General features: G+C 36.4%; 1 protein-coding gene across 1 annotated transcript; it reads right to left on the reverse strand.

Annotated features, from left to right (window-relative positions):
- Positions 1-2027: 2027 nt before the first annotated feature.
- Positions 2028-16208, reverse strand: tacr3l (tachykinin receptor 3-like). The gene is made up of 5 exons (XM_058790862.1): positions 15798-16208; positions 11112-11300; positions 10496-10646; positions 4613-4809; positions 2028-3479 (listed from the first exon to the last, which is right to left on the reverse strand). The coding sequence occupies exons 1-5, from the start codon at positions 16163-16165 to the stop codon at positions 3194-3196; spliced, it is 1191 nt and encodes a 396-aa protein (XP_058646845.1). The 5' UTR covers positions 16166-16208; the 3' UTR covers positions 2028-3193.
- Positions 16209-16819: the final 611 nt, after the last annotated feature.

Genomic DNA, 16819 nt, shown 5'->3' on the forward strand with positions numbered 1-16819 from the left:
TGAAGAGGGAGCCGTTGACTCAGAGCAATTTACTGACCTTGCAAAGACCTTGAAGTTTAGTGAGAAGAGACAAAAATAACACATAAATCGATGCCCTCCCAGACGGTCTGTGTGAGCAGACACTGGTGTGACGCTGCACTATATGTGAGCTGTGTTTGGATGGATGTATGGGAGGGGTTGGGTCATACAGTACATGTGCACACGTGACAGACTGAACTCAGCATCCCCCTTGGACACCCAAATTTGGTTCTTCCCATTTGTCTAAATAACCCACCAAATCTTCAAATGGAGGCAGCTGGTGCAAACATCTTTTAGAATAATTACTTTTTTTTGCTTTCAAAGACAGTGTTAATGTTTCCATAGCTTTGATGCATGCATAAAAATATATATATATATATATATATATATTTAATGCCCAGTAGTAGTAAGGGTAGTTTTTCCTGTCTTTACCAGATCAGAAGTCAATAGCTGGGCAGTGGTTCATTCAACAGGGAATAGGAAGGGAGATTTTGGAAGATATTTTGAGTAAGGGATGTACCGGCGATAAACAGGAAGTCATGTGAAACATGCCTTTTGCATTATACTAAAAAAGAGATATGAGAATACATTTTGCAATCACACAGTCTAACATTAAGCATTATCCTAAATATGAACAATTCTCTTCTTCATAACATTGAAGTTCTTATCTGTTGCATATTGCTATATGCTTTTAGGGATCACATAAGGAAATGAACATATCCTTTAAAATACATAAACAATATCTTGGCACTGGATTTAAGCTGCTGTAGGAACAATGTGTTCCTAGCCGAAAGGTTTTTTTTTTTTTTTAACCTTCAAAATTGCTTTCACCAGCACAGAACTAAAAATACAGACAACTGCGCCATCTAGTGGTTGCAATGACCTAAAACAACATGCATGCCAAAAATGAACGTGCGCTTGCTTCGGTTGATTTAGTAGTTTTCAAAACCATCGCACGCTTGTTCAATTAAAAAAAGAAAAAAGAAAGAAAAAAGAACTCTTCTTAAGGAAATAAGAATGAATTTTGATTTCGAAATAGTCCAAAGTAGACACGTGACTGTAACTGCACCAGCATTATTGTTAACACTAAGCTTAGCAACCATAAGCAATGCATGATGAGCTCAAAAGAAAGATCTAGGCCTATATATAACACGCCTATAATTTATAATCCAAATAAGTCGCACGTATTTTATTTCAACTTAATAATGACTCCTGTCTGGTGAAGTTTTGTGCTAAAGCTTCAAAACCGCAGTGCTAGTTCATTGCTTTAAACAAGTCAAATATTGTTTTTCAAACATGATTCTAACAAAAAAAAGTTTTGCTCATTTTTGACGTTCGCTTTAATAAATCTATGATCATGCTCAACATCAAAACAATGTGGCCATACCAACATGATTAGTTTTTCACAAATATCTTTAGTTTAGATCAAAGCAGGCGTAAAAGCTGGAAAAACATCATCAATGCATTTAAACGTAAAAAGCATTTTACTACATCCATTTTCAGGACTATACGTTGGTAATAAAAAGTTAACTTTGCATGTTATGTACAATACAAACCATAAGCACATTATCAGTGGTGTTCACATTTACAGTACATCATAAATACAGCACATACTGTGATATATCAAATATGAACAAAACACAAAAATAAACTGTATAGTTCAGTTATTGTAGTCTTTTATATAAATTCATTAGATCTTATTTACGAAACAGCCAGAGCGTTGTGCACCAGTATGTTAGATTGGTTTTATGAATTTTGAACAAAGCTTATTATTTCTGTCACTATTACTTAAAATCACTTAGCTTCTTTTTTCCTGACATTGCTTCATGACACGGATTCATCTGACAGCACACGTTTAAAATCTGGTTATATGTTTGTTGGCTCAGATGTGTTATTAACAGTAAAATTTACATTCAGTTCAACTTTTGAATTCAATCTCCCTTAAAAAAGATCAAACTGAAATACACTTTCATACAGAAGGAGAAGTGCTGGCTCGAAATGCACAGAATGTGAATGAATGAATGAATGAATGAATGAGGCATTTATATAGCGCTTTTAATGTGTATTGCAATACACCCAAAGCGCTTTACAATCATGTGGGGGGTCTCTTCTCAACCACCACCGGTGTGCAGCATCCACTTGGATGATGCGACGGCAGCCACAGGACAACGGCGCCAGTGCGCTCACCGCACACCAGCTACAGGTGGAGAGGAGAGAGTGATAGAGCCAATCAAGTGGATGGGGATTATTAGGAGGCCATGATAGACAAGGGCCAGTGGAGGGAATTTGGCCAGGACACCGGGGTTACACCCCTACTCTTTATGATGAGTGTCATGGGATTTTTAATGACCACAGAGAGTCAGGACCTCGGTTTAACATCTCATCCGAAAGACGGTGCTTTTTTACAGTATAGTGTCCCCGTCACTATACTGGGGCATTAGGACCCACACAGACTGCAGGGTGAGCACCTCCTGCTGGCCTCACTAACACCTCTTCCAACAGCAACCTAGTTTTTCCCAGGAGGTCTCCCATCCAGGTACTGACCAGGCTCAGCCCTGCTTAGCTTCCATGAGCAACCGGTCTTGGGATGCAGGGTGATATGGCTGTGGCAACAAGCCATATCACAATGTGCATGTGATACAAAGATAAACGGCTGTCAAAATGTGCAGGACACACTCGACAGTCCAATTCTACTGAAATAAATGAATCACAAGTATAAATTTTAGCATAATTTCAGCATTATCTGAAAGACTTAAGCAATTTTTAAAAACAAAACTGAATCAAATGTGCCAAATTTGTATTTAGATAATCATGCAACATGATGAGGTGATGAATCTGTAGTGCAGCATACTATGTTTTCATGTTTTAAATGTTTATCATTGCATATGTACTATGTTGTTTTGTATTTCAAGAAAAAAGAAGGCAGCATGCAGTATATTCTAGGCAGCATGCATTGAGTAGTATGCTAGACTACACTGAAAACATTCACAGTTCTCCACTTGGAGGCAGTATTACTTCATCATGCTGCAGGTTTGAGTGCATTTAGTTTCAATGTACACTCTGAAATACACAGTATGCATTTATACAACACCTGTGGATGTATTCACATTGTTTTATGTCTGTAATGGAGCACCTCTAACAGAACCACGATCGGATGCACGTCTGGTCTGGCCCTTCAGCTGAGCTGCTCGGTTGCGAATGTGGGCTCTCTGTGAAGACAGAGTTTAGTCGCTGCTGTGCTTTCGTCTTTGACCTCCACCTGACACTGCAGGGACTTGGTGCTCTTGCGGTTGCTGTGGCGTGGGTCGTCACCGTGGACGCTGGTGTCGATGCGGGACAGGGTGCACATGCTGCTCTGGTTGCGTGGGTGGAGACGGGTGGGACGGAGCTCGAGTTCATCGTAGCTGGATACCTGGATGAAGGGACACCACCTGAAGGCCCGTTTGAAACCGGCCCTAAATCTGGAGGTATGGAAAAAATGATCTTATCATTGAAATGCATTACTAGTTCATCTCAAAATATTATAATTAATATAATTGTAATTCTTAATAATAACTTCATAATGAGCTAGGATAATAGATCTTGTATGTATACGAATTATGTAATTTTTGCCAGCACCAGTAAGTACAGTGAGTAAAAAGGTTTGGCAAGTAAACAAGACCAGTAACTTAAAGTTACTCGCCAAGGATCTGCAAGAATATATAAAGCAGGACTCTAAGAATGAAACTTTTAATATTCAAATAATAAAGATTACAAATGTATTTATTTATTTATTTTACAAATAAAATATATTAATCATTCAAAACAAATATATTATTAAAAATAAAATTTATATTTCAGTATATTAACATTATATATTGCTATATTTAATATTACTATAATAACAATATTATTACAAATAAATATTTAAAATGTAAAAATATTTAATTAAATGTAACATTATTTATTAAAATATATATATATATATATATATATATATATATATATATATATATATATATTTTAACTATTATTATTATTGTTGTTGTTGTTGTTGTTATTATTTAATTAAACAAGACCAATTTACTAGCAGCTGGCTGGTAAGTTTTTTTTAAGAACTGCAAAATTACATAGTTTATGTAGAACTGTACTTTTTATACTTTTTTATATTAAATAATGCATTAATATATGCATGTATATATATATATATACATACATACATACATACATACATACATACATACACACATACACACACACGTATATATAAGAATTTAATATTAATATATTAAAAGTTATTACTGTATATATATATATATATATGTGTGTGTGTGTGTGTGTGTGTGTGTGTTAAATAAGTCATTGTTAAATAAGACCAACGTACTTGCCAGTAACTATTACTTTCAGAACAATTTTTTACATTTTATTTTATATTCAAAAGAACAAAACTTTTTATATGCAAATACTATTTTACAAATATTTATAAAATATATGTGTATTTGTGTGTACTAAAAAAGAAAGAAAGAAAGGAGCAAACTTTTATGGCCAGAACATTTTCTCCATTGGTAGAATGGAATAAAGTTGATTGTGTATTAGTATAGGAGTGTTTCATTACCTGCCATTCAGACAGCAGTAAATGATGGGGTTGTACATGGTGGAGCTCATGGCCAACCACAACACGGACAGATAGACTTGCTGGATGGACTTCCACTTGTTCAGACGCTTGTTTACGCCCGTCACAATGAAATAGATGTGATAGGGCAACCAGCAGAGGGCAAAGGTCACCACCACCACGATCATCATCTTCACCACCTGAGGAGAGCGAGAGATCATTTAGAGTCACAACATGAAGCATATGCCAGCAAAACATATGAGTTTCGGCTTCTTGCGTTCTGGAAGAAAACAGCATCAGGGAAAGTCACGGCTCAGCTCGCAGTCTGTTTGAAGTCTCCATCTGCCGCCTAAAAGCCATCTGCTGCCATTGTTCAGCGAACAAAAACTCAAACCTGAAAACTGATAATGAATGACGAGAGGAAACGTGTCGGGTGGTGATTTGGCACCACACTGAAAGCTTTTGCACCGGTCATCAGACAAGTGAGTCAACCTCAATTTAATGGTAGTTTTTATCATGAAAGAGCAGGAGGAACAACACCGGAGGAAATTGCAGTGTGCCGAAAAGTACATAATTGCATATTTCATATGTAAATGGCACTAAAGGACGATACTCTGTTTTGATTTGTGCAAACTGTTCAGGGGTCCAGGAGTCATTTGTTCTTGTTACACTGAACAGCCTCGCATCTCACACAGCCTGACTTCTGACTAGAAGCATCTGGCCTGCGTTTCAGCACATTCCAGAAAGTACAAGGCACAAAGTGCTCACTCGTTAGACAGGAAGAGACTATTTCAGTATTTCAGAGCGAAATATGAGGTGTCCAAACTCAGTTTACATTTACATTTTACATTTACATTTAGTCATTTTGCAGACGCTTTTATCCAAAGCGACTTACAATTTGGGGAACACATGAAGCGATTCATCTTGAAGAGGCAATCCGACAAAGGAAGTGCTTGTAACACCAAGTCTCAGGCATTGTTTAAATAAGTACAAGCTAGCAAGGGAAGGAATAAGTAAGGAGAAAGATTTTTTTTTTTTTTTGTGTAGGTTGAAGTCAAGTAGTGTCGAAAGAGATGAGTTTTCAGCTGTTGCTTGAAGATTGACAGGGATCCAGTACTCGAATATGGGTGGGAAGATCATTCCACCAGCCAGGAATGGTGAACGAGAATGTTCTGGAGAGTGATTTTGAGCCTCTTTGTGATGGTACCACGAGGCGTCGCTCACTAGCAGATCTCAGACTTCTGGAGGGATGTAGATTCTTAATAGTGAGTGCATGTAGGCGGTGCTGAGCCTGTGGTTGTTCTATAAGCAAGCATCAGTGTCTTGAACTTGATGCGAGCTGCGATTGGTAGCCAATGCAATGAGATAAAGAGAGGTGTAACATGGGCTCTTTTGGGTTCGTTGAAGACCAGTCGTGCCGCCGCATTCTGAATCATTTGTAGAGGTTTGACTGTGTTTGATGGAAGTCCAGCCAGAAGAGCATTGCAGTAGTCCAGCCTAGAAATGACAAGGGCCTGGACAAGAAGTTGTGCAGCATGCTCCGTCAGAAAGGGCCTGATCTTTCTGATGTTGTGTAGTGCAAACCTGCAAGATCGAGCAGTCTTTGCAATGTGGTCTTTGAAGGTCAGCTGGTCATCAAAGATTACACCAAGATTTCTGACCGAAGTTGATGGGGTAATTGTTGATGAACCTAACTGGATCGTGATGTCATGCTGTAGAGTTGGAGCGGCAGGAAAGACAAGAAGCTCAGTCTTTGCCAGGTTGAGCTGGCAAAGTTTACAACATTTATGATAGTGAAAATCAATAGTGCACTGCGGTGTTGTCTGCATATACCACTGTTCAAAAGACTGGGGCTGGTAATATAGCAAAACTGTGAAAAATTATTACAACTTCAAATAACCTTTTTCTATGTGAATATATTGTAAAATGTCATTTATTTCTGTGATGCAAAGCTGTATTTTCAGCATCATTCCTCCAGTCTTCAGTGTCACATGATCCTTCAGAAATCATTCTAATATGCTGATTTAATGCTCAAGAAACATTGATGATTATTATCAATGTTGAAAACAGTTGTGCTGCTTCATCTTTTTATGGAAACCATAATACAATTTTTTTTTTTTAGGATTTCAGGAGACTTTTTCATGTTTTTTTTTTTTTTTTTGATAAATAGAAAGTTAAAAAGAACAACATTTATTTTCATTATAACATTATAAATCTCTTTACTGTCGCTTTTCATCAATTGAATGCATTCTTGCTGAATCCAAGTATTACAAAAATAAAAAAAAAACATCTTACTGTTCCCAAACTATTGAATGGTAGTGTGTATTGTATTAGTATATTTGCAAATTTGTTGTGTTTTTGGCATTTTTTTTTTGTTGATAGATAGATAGATAGATAGATAGATAGATAGATTAAATCTATTTCAGTTATAGGTATAGTTTACCTTGGTAACTTGCTCAAATGCAAAGTTTTTTTTTAAATATATTTTATCTTATTTCAGTTAACATTTGTTTTATTTTAAGCAACAAAAAAGGTGTGGGATTAAAAATGGGTAAAAAGATATGAATGATCTTAGGGTAGGTCAAACGATCAAAGAATTTGATATATAAAGCAAGGTGTGACGCACATGTGACACATTTACACTCATGATAAATGCAGTTTTTATGAAAGTCTAATGTAATCACATTTGCTGAACATCATGAATGGTGTTGTAATAGAGTGATAAATTTCGGCTTGACGTCAAGTCAGTCACACGCCGAGTAGAAATCTAGCTGTACCTTCTTGACAGCCAGGTCATGTTCACCTGCCCTCCTGAAGACAATGTACTTTCACACCGATTGAAGACCATTCATATGATTCAAATGCAACCTCAATAAACTTTAGCTAAACCTGTGTCAAACTGGCACAAAAGGGCAGGTTCTCTGACACTTCTGCCTCCCGTGGCTCATTGTTTCCACTGCTAGGGTTACGTCATACCTAACCTTTCTCTGCTTTGTGTAACTGTCAATCAGAAATTATTCGCAAGGCTCCACTGCGTCTCATTACTCATTAACTACAGCAGGTCTCTTCAGGGTACAAGCCTCTAGTCGCTTTTTTTACAGACAAGGTGCAAATGAAAGTGTTCATTGATTGATGACGGACGGTATTTCTTTGTCTTTTCCAACAGGTCCGTGTCAAATTATGCGCAAATTAATGAGGCCATTTGAGACGTTGTGAGTGTTTTTTTAAGGCTGTCAAGCACTAAAGTTAGCAAAGGATCCCGAGTCTAAAAGAACAAAGGATGGTTGTATGGTGTTTTCAGATGCAATAGATTAATAGCTGGAAAATGTTTAAACTTAACAACAGAGGTGGCAGTTTACAAAGTGTTTAGTTTTCAAAAACAATGGGGAAAGATATGAAGTGCAGTCAAACGCTCAACCAATAGCCTGAGATCTTTGTGCTCTGATGTGCTCCTACTGTAAATATATCAAAACTTAATTTTTGATTAGTAATATGCATTGCTAAGAACTTCAGTTGGACAACTTTAAAGGTGATTTTCTCAATATTTAGATTGTTTTGCACCCTCAGATTCCAGATTTTCAAATAGTTGTATCTCGGCCAAATATTGTCTGATCCTATTTATTTATTCAGCTTATATCAAGCACCATCCAAAAATGGGGGAAAACACTGAAAATAAATTAGTGGAGTTTTCACTCCAAAATGGGTAGTAAATTTCACAAACATTAAACATGAAATTTTGAAGTAGAAAAATATTTTTGTAAAATGTACTCCAAAAACCTGTTTTATTTACCATTTTGAAAAACAAAGTTTGGATTACAGAACACCAGGTTGATACAGGTCAATTTTTTTTATCACTGTTATTTTATTATTATACTCTGCTGTTTGAGTTACACTATTGTTCAAAAGTCGTTCAAAAATCTAAATGATTTTTATATAAATGATAAAAATTCTGATAATTCATCTGTGCAAATTTTTATGCCTTTAAATGTTTTAAGAACATTTTGATAACATTTCCATTAAGTTTCAGAATGTTCTCTGAAATGTCCAGTTTTTTAAAAAGTTTAAATTCCCTTTGAATGTTACTTTTTTACTTTAAATTACTTTTGAATTTTGAAAGTAGTTAGTAGAAACATTTAAAAAAAAAAAAAAAAAAAGAAAACCATTTCAGAAAAATAAATAAATAAATAATCCCTTAAATGGTATATAAATAACGTGTAAATGTTTTTGTCTAAATATTTTAAGAACATTATTAAAGACTGGATCATTTTGAATGAACGCTCTATTAAAATTACTGGATTAACTGATTTCTCTTTTTCCTTTTAGTTTTATGGAACAAAGAAAGAAAATGCTTATAATTCACGTGTGCATTTTTTTTTATACTTCTTTCCCATCAGGAATCTGAGAAAGAGTTCACACTCCCGAAACGTACTGAAATCCTTCCGTCACCTTTCTAGCCAATCAGGAGGCTCTTGAAAAAAGAATGAATGGGCTTTGGGAAGCGAGGTTGTGTAGAGGGGAGTTAACAAGTGCTTTAATCCAGCGTAAGCCTACGGTTATATTTGAAACGATTCCATAATCTCTGCATCAAAAACAAAAGTACTGGATTACATAGAGAGATCACAGTCATTAATATGAACCATTTTGCCACAATATGAGATGAATTGTCCTAGATTCATCGGACCTATCACTGTCCCACATGTGCAAGCGCATGTCTGAACGCTGCAGCTCACAAAAAGCTCAGGGCTGACCTGCCAGATAAACCAGACATGACCTTAATCTGTGGAAAAATATCAAATAGATTTAGCAATACAGTGAGATTCCCCCAGGACAGGTAAGAGTAAATATATATATTAATTTCTATGATTTACAAATGCATGGGCTCATTTCTTAAACTCTGTCCTTTAGTCACCTCATTCTGAAGCTCATACTGAGGACAGAGGTTACACGAAATCAGTCAATTCCTAAAAAAACATTTTCTATGAACTTTTTCATAATGTTCACATTAAGTTATGAAAACATGTTCACTGAACATTCAAAATATAAACAGCTTTTAAAAATGATTTTTCATGTTTATACGATCATTATTGAAAACATTAAGGGAGTGTTCCATTTTATCATTTTGCTAAATTACTTTTGAATGTACTGTTTTGAAACTGGTTAGTAGTGACTGAACCCATCCAAATAGAAATGTTTCAGAAAAACATCCCTTGAATGATGCTTTTGTGCTAATGTTTTATGAACGTTATCAAAGACAGATAACTTTAAACAAATGTTCTATAAACATTATTGGAAGAACGTTTCTTCATAACTTTAAGAGAACCTTGCCAGAATGTTAAGTTTTAATGTAAAGTTGTCATTAAAATACTTTATCCACGCAATGAAAGTGAGCAGTATTTTAATATTTTGTATATATATTTATTCACATTTTAAATTAGTGTTTTATTTTCAATTTTCATGTTTCACTGTAAAAACGTAAAAACTCAAGTTCAATTACTGCCCTATAATTATTTTTTTTTTAAGTTTTTCATAAATTCTCATTAATTTTTTTCATTTCAACTTCATTTCAGTTGACAAATACACTTACAGATTTGATAGTTTTGTAATCGTTATAGTTTTTGTTATTACAACATAACACTTCATGAGGTCTAGTGTTGTTTTGGACCAGTGTTGTTTTGGATAAGAAACATTCCTCAAAATAACTTATTTTATCTTGAGCAGAAGAAAATGTCAGGTTGAACTATCAAAAAATCATGTTGATGACGCATCTCTACAAGCTGAAAGCCACAGATTTGATCATCTACCACAGCATATCGTATGTCGTTCCAAACCTTTTGACTAAAACTTTGGGACAAATTGTGTACAATATATGTTAGTATGTCCTCTCACCTTCCTTTTGGCTCGCAGTTGTCCAACATAATTGTCCGATGAATCTCCAGGAATCTCTCCTCCCCAAAGTGTCACCCCGACTATGGTGTAGGTGATACCCATGACCACTAGGGGCAGCATGTACACCAGCACCGTTACTATGATATGATACCTGCACAGATGAGAGGACAGGAAGCCACTGTAAAAAAACAAGTGGTTTTTATATACCACACCAAATGATAAACCCAAGTAGGCCTATCCAATGCTCGGGGCTTGGGTGTTTAGACAATAAATTTGGATTGTGAGTCCGGAAGACTGTTTACACTTCTTACACACCATTTGGCCACTGGTAAACAGGTAATGTGTTTGGTTTTCTCGCCTCACTGGCAGATGGCACTTAGTGTGAAGATAGGCAATGTAAAGCTAAAAAGAACATTACCAATGTTTGAGCAGTGAAAGCAAAGCCTGAGAAGAAATTACAATCAAGCAGAAGAGAAACCAATCAGCTGGTGTGAAATCATCAGAGGAATGCTTGCTTTCTGCACACACATCTGGCTTCTAAGACAGAATCCTCAATGAAATCCAACTCATTAGTGACTGATTTGGGATTTTTGTCAAGAACAAATGGATCTCTTACATGAACGAATCCTCAGAAGGTCTCGGCCAGGCGACGTAGCAGACAGTTCTGCGAGGCATAGTTCTCGTGGTCGAGTAGAAACACAGCGGGAAGGCCAAAATCACCGCCAGGGCCCAAATACAGACAATCACCACTTTAGTAGCGGTAGCTGACAGACGGGGCTTCAGAGGGTGAATTATGGCCATGTACCTGTAAAAAAAAAACATAGTTTAATGAAACCTTTTAGCATTTCCAGAGCTCTTAGAAAGGGAAGTCATCAAGGTTGGGTAGACTTCTATAGTTGTGAAAGGAAACTACAACAGATGTCATTTTTGTGTTTCATTTGAAGGAAATATCCACAATAACGTTTCTATGACTTTACCAAAGAGAAAAAAAAAAATAGTGAGAGATTCATTACATTGGTCAAAAGAGAGAAAGATGTCAAATTTGCCGTGACTCTCTTAGCCGCTTAAAGGGATAGTTACAATTGGAGTTACAACCCGAATTCTGGGACTGTTGGGACGTTTTTTTAAATTTGAATAAAATAAAAATTAAAAGACTTTCAAATCACATGAGCCAATATTTTATTCACAATTCACAAAGAACATAAATGTTTAAACTGAGAAATTTTGCACTTTTATCCACTAAATGAGCTCATTTCAAATTTGCCTGCTACAGGTCTCAAAAAAGTTGGCACGGGGGCAACAAAAGGCTGAAAAAGCAATACATTTTGAAAAGATTCAGCTGGGAGAACATCTAGCAACTAATTAAGTTAATTGACATCAGGTCTGTAACATGATTAGCTATAAAAGGGATGTCTTGGAGGGGCAGAGTCTCTCAGAAGTAAAGATGGGCAGAGGCTCTCTAATCTGTGAAAGAGTGCGTAAAAAGATTGTGAAATACTTTAAAAACAATGTTCCTCAACGTCAAATTGCAAAGGCTTTTCAAATCATCTAAAGTGCATAACATCATCAACAGATTCAGAGAAACTGGAGAAATCTCTGTGCGTAAGGGACAAGGCTGAAGACCTTTGTTGGATGCTCGTGGTCTTCAGGCCCTCAGACGACACTACATCACTCATCGGCATGATTCTTTCACTGACATTATTAAATGGGCCCAGGAATACTTCCAGAAACCACTGTTGGTAAACACAATCCGCCGTGCCATCTGCAGACGCCAACTAAATCTCTATCATGCAAAAAGAAAGCCATATTTGAACATGGTCCAGAAGCGCCATCGTGTCCTTTTGGCCAAGGCTCATTTAAAATGGACTGTTTCAAAGAGGAAAAGTATTCTATGGTCAGACGAGTTCAAATTTGACATTGTTGTTGGAAATCATGGACGCTGCGTCCTCCGGGCTAAAGAGGAGGGAGACATTCCAGCGTGTTATCAGCGTTCAGTTCAAAAGCCAGCATCTCTGATGGTATGGGGGTGCATAAGTGCATACGGTATGGGCAGCTTGCATGTTCTGGAAGGCACTATGAATGCTGAAAGGTATATAAAGGTTTTAGAGCAACATGTGCTCCCCTCCAGATGACGTGTATTTCTGCAGGACAATGCAAAACCACATACTGCAGCTATTACAACAGTATGGCTTCGTAGTAGAAGAGTCTGGGTGCTGAATTGGCCTGCCTGCAGTCCAGATCTTTCACCTATAGAGAACATTTGGCGCATATTTAAATGAAAAATGTCAAATAAGACCACAAACTCTTCAGCAGCTGGAGACCTATATCAGGCAAGAATGGGACCAAATTCCAACACCAAAACTCCAGAAACTCATAACCTCGATACCCAGACATCTTCAAACTGTTTTGAAAAGAAGAGGAGATGCTACATGGTAAACATGGTAAACATGCCCCCATTCTATTTTGAGACCTGTAGCAGGCATACAATTTGAATTGAGCTCATTTTGTGCATAAAATTATAAAATTTCTCAGTTTAAACATTTATGTTATCTATGCTCTATTGTGAATAAAATATTGGCTCATGCGATTTGAAATTCTTTTAGTTTTCATTTTATTCAAATTTAAAAATGTCCCAACAATTCCGGTTGTATAAATGTCCTTACTCTTCCAAGCTTTATAATTGCAGTGAATAGGGTTTGAGATTTTGAAGCCCAATACTGTACATCCAACCATCATAAAAAGTCCTCCACAGGCTCCGGAAGCTTATGCTACGCCTACGTCCTAGGTCATCCACTAGAAATATTTTTGGGTGAACTATCCCTTTAAGAAAAACCCACAAATAAACATTATTTTAATTAATTAATTAATCAATAATTTGCTGGCAGTTTAATAAAACAAATTGTAATGTTATGTACATTAATTGTTTAAAAAATAAAAAAGTTGCAAATGTTAATTACTGTGAAAGTGCGTCATCACAGTCTGTGAAAAGGGTCCATAATTAAATCTGAACTGAAAAATTAGAATTTGATTGTCATGAAGAGGATTTTAATTAATTCAAAGAAAATAAACAAAGTCACAGAGAAATTGTATTTGTTCAAAACAAGGTTTGTTATCAAACATAAATAATTGCATTTTTCTTCACTGATTAGACATTTATTTAAACTTAAAATAGACAAGATGAGAATGCATAATAAGCCTGCTTCATGTTGTTTGACTTCATTATACTAACATCCAGTTAATTAGAACATTCTCAGTAATTAAGTGCACTTCCACTGCAAGTGAATTTATCGAAAATATAATGAAATATGCATAAATTAGTCACAAAGGTCTGTAGGTGGCATTTCAAACAATGATAGTTAATAATGTCTCATGTTTATGCATGATGACATCTTTATGGGTAATTCATGTAAAAAAGGGTGTAGGATTTACTTTGTAACAATTTTCACTGTTTTTACAAACAGAAACAGCATGCAACATGTTGAATTGTGACATTTTTAAGTAGAAAGACTGGAATTATTTTTTACAGTGCATTAATAAAAGCTATTTTATGCACTAAAATTTAAATTTGAATTCTGCATCATGTTTGCTCCCTCAGTTCAAACTCACTAATTATGCACAATTCATTTCTGAATGGCACACAAGCCTGTCTGAAGTCAAACCTTTTGATAATAGGGCCAAACATGGGAGGCAGCATATGGATAAACACTCGTGCATGGCGAAAGATTACACAGAGTTAGGATGAAGTGTTGTTCTCTGGCTCCCACACAGCCACAGACTGAGCTTGTAATCTTTTAATGAAGGAAAAGCCCCCCCATGCTCTGGATCATGCAGATCAGTATCCCAGATCTCATCTCATTAGATGCATTCATGACTAACTGGATCCTATGAATAGTGCCTGCGTAATTCTGAAAATGAACAGGTTATAGCTCAATTAATGCAGATAATCCTGCTGCCGTATACCTATGGGATGTTTTGATCCAATAAAATGCAGCAGTCTGTGCTGTATGTCCCATGTTCATGGGCAGGAAATGAAGTTTCCTCCTTTTCATTGCAGTTAAATGACAGAGGGGTCAAACAGAAGACGTTCAATTTATGAGCTCCCTGAGGAGATTATAGATGCATATGCAAGAGGAAGAAAGAAGCCTCGCTGGTGGTCCTAAAAGCCTGTTCAATCCCTTCAAGCCAGTTTTTCATCAGTAAATCAACAGGATTCTCACACCTTCTGAGCAATGAATTCCCACGACTTTTCTTTAATGATGACTTGATTCGGATTCCTATTAAAAACACTCAAAGAGCAGGGTGATGTCAGGTGAAATGGAGTAGACAAGGTTGGGTTGCCATATTCTCAAGATTCAAGATCCAATCATTGTAACTGCTTGCCACAATAGCGTTTGACATGTAAATGATTTGATTGGTCTTGCTATATAGTTCATGTGTGGGTAGAGCAAATTATTTTACAGAGGCTGGTTTATAAGGTTTTAAATTCACATGCAGCTACCAAACATCTAAAAACAAGGTAAATCGAACATTTCTATTAAAAAAGATACAAAATAACTTCAATAAAATTAAGCAAGTTTATCAACTAAAAGTAGTCCACTTTATGACTTTTAAAGACATTTTCAAGCCTTGAAATATATATTGACTCATTAACAACAACATTTTTAACACATTTCTTTGTTCAATTTTAATTTTGGTGTTCACATTGACCAGACATTCTGATATTTAAACAGCTCATGCATTTTCTTTTTGTTCATATATTAACATAAAATGACAGACTTGAATAAACACAAAAAGAGCGGTGTGCTTCCGTATAATTTACAAACTCACTTTAGTTCTTAGATATTATTTATTTTTATAGACTCTTTTCTACACTTTTCCAGGTCAAGAATTCAAAATGTTACTATTCTCGTTAGTCGTTAGATCCATGAAGACGAATTACAGCATGAAACCGTTATTTGGAGGTCATTAAGGAATTCCAACAAATGTCTATGCAAACACATTTGGAATTCATCAAATTCCACATGGCATTTATATTAATGATTTACAGCCCTCTATTTGTTATATATTTGGGCATTGAAATAAAGATTTTATTGCTGCCGGATAATTTACAATTACATTTTAGTGCTTTTTTCATAGATCATCCTATTTTATAGACTTTTATTATATAGACACTTTTCCAGGTGTGTAAAATTCCCACGAGAACCCTGAATCAAGTATCCCATCGTAGGTTTGTGTGAATGGTGAATAGGCTACTGCACGAAGAACATATTATTAGTCTATAATTAATCATAAACAGCCTCACCTGTCGACTGCAATCGCAGTCATGGAGTAAATGCTGGCAAACACGGCGGTCACGGGAAAGAAGTTGTGGAACTTGCAGTAAACCTCTCCAAAGTACCACTCTCCGTGCGTGGCGTAAATGAAGTTGATGAGCGTGTTGAAGGCGGCCATCGAGGCGTCGGAGAACGCCAGGTTGAGCAAGAAATAGTTGGTCACGGTGCGCATCCGTTTATGGGCCAAAATGATCCAAATAACGATGAGGTTTCCGAACACGGCGACCGCCAGCACTGAGCTGTACGCGACCGACCAAATCGCGACGCGCCACGGCGGCTGCACGAACTGATTTGTGAAATTACGCGTTACGTTTGAGCCGCTCTGAGGACCAGCCATGATAACCTTACTGTGATATTCTTCTAAAACAGCTAGGAGATGATCTGAGACATATATTTATGCTTCTATAGTGTCAAGCATAGATCGGGCACGTCCTCGTGCGCATCCTCCTGAGCTCCATCCAAAGTGTCCAAAATAGCGGTGACGCGCAGTCATGCCTCATATGACAGAGGTCTGGAGATGCTGCTGCTCCTGCCACATGTTGCTGCTTAAATGAATAGAGAAACATGCAAATGTGGGATAGTTTTAGTAGATTTGCAATGGAGGAATTACACTTTCAACCTACCTAAATGTAGCTTACCAAAACAACTACAATGTGATGCGACTTCTGAACGAGGCATTTCCTTCACTTTAGCGTATAAAATGCGCATTTAAATGTGTTTAGTGCAATTTAGTTAAAACATTAAGCATTAAAAAAAGTTATAGCATATTTGTTCAAATTATGGGTCCATTAAACCATTAAAGGGATAGTTCGCCCAAAAATGAAAATTCTGTCATCCAAAAGATATCTGGAAGAATGTTGGTAACCAAACTGTTGACGGTAACCATTGAATTCCTTTTTTCTTTTTTTTCGTAAATGCAAGTCAATGGCTAAAATCTTCTTTTGTGTTCAAAAGAAGAAAGAAGCTCATTCAGGTTTGGAACAGCTTGAGT

This window comes from Onychostoma macrolepis, chromosome 01 (assembly GCF_012432095.1).
Source record: "Onychostoma macrolepis isolate SWU-2019 chromosome 01, ASM1243209v1, whole genome shotgun sequence".
NCBI lineage: Eukaryota > Metazoa > Chordata > Actinopteri > Cypriniformes > Cyprinidae > Onychostoma > Onychostoma macrolepis.

What these genes read in the sequence shown, in the direction of transcription:
- tacr3l (XM_058790862.1), bottom strand. Translation starts at nt 16,165, where the DNA reads ATGGCTGGTCCTCAGAGCGGCTCAAACGTAACGCGTAATTTCACAAAT. An exon ending in ACTGCGATTGCAGTCGACAG is followed by an intron (nt 11,301 to 15,797) that starts GTGAGGCTGTTT and finishes TTTTTTTTACAG; the next exon opens with GTACATGGCCATAATTCACC. An exon ending in AACTGCGAGCCAAAAGGAAG is followed by an intron (nt 4,810 to 10,495) that starts GTGAGAGGACAT and finishes CGCTCTCCTCAG; the next exon opens with GTGGTGAAGATGATGATCGT.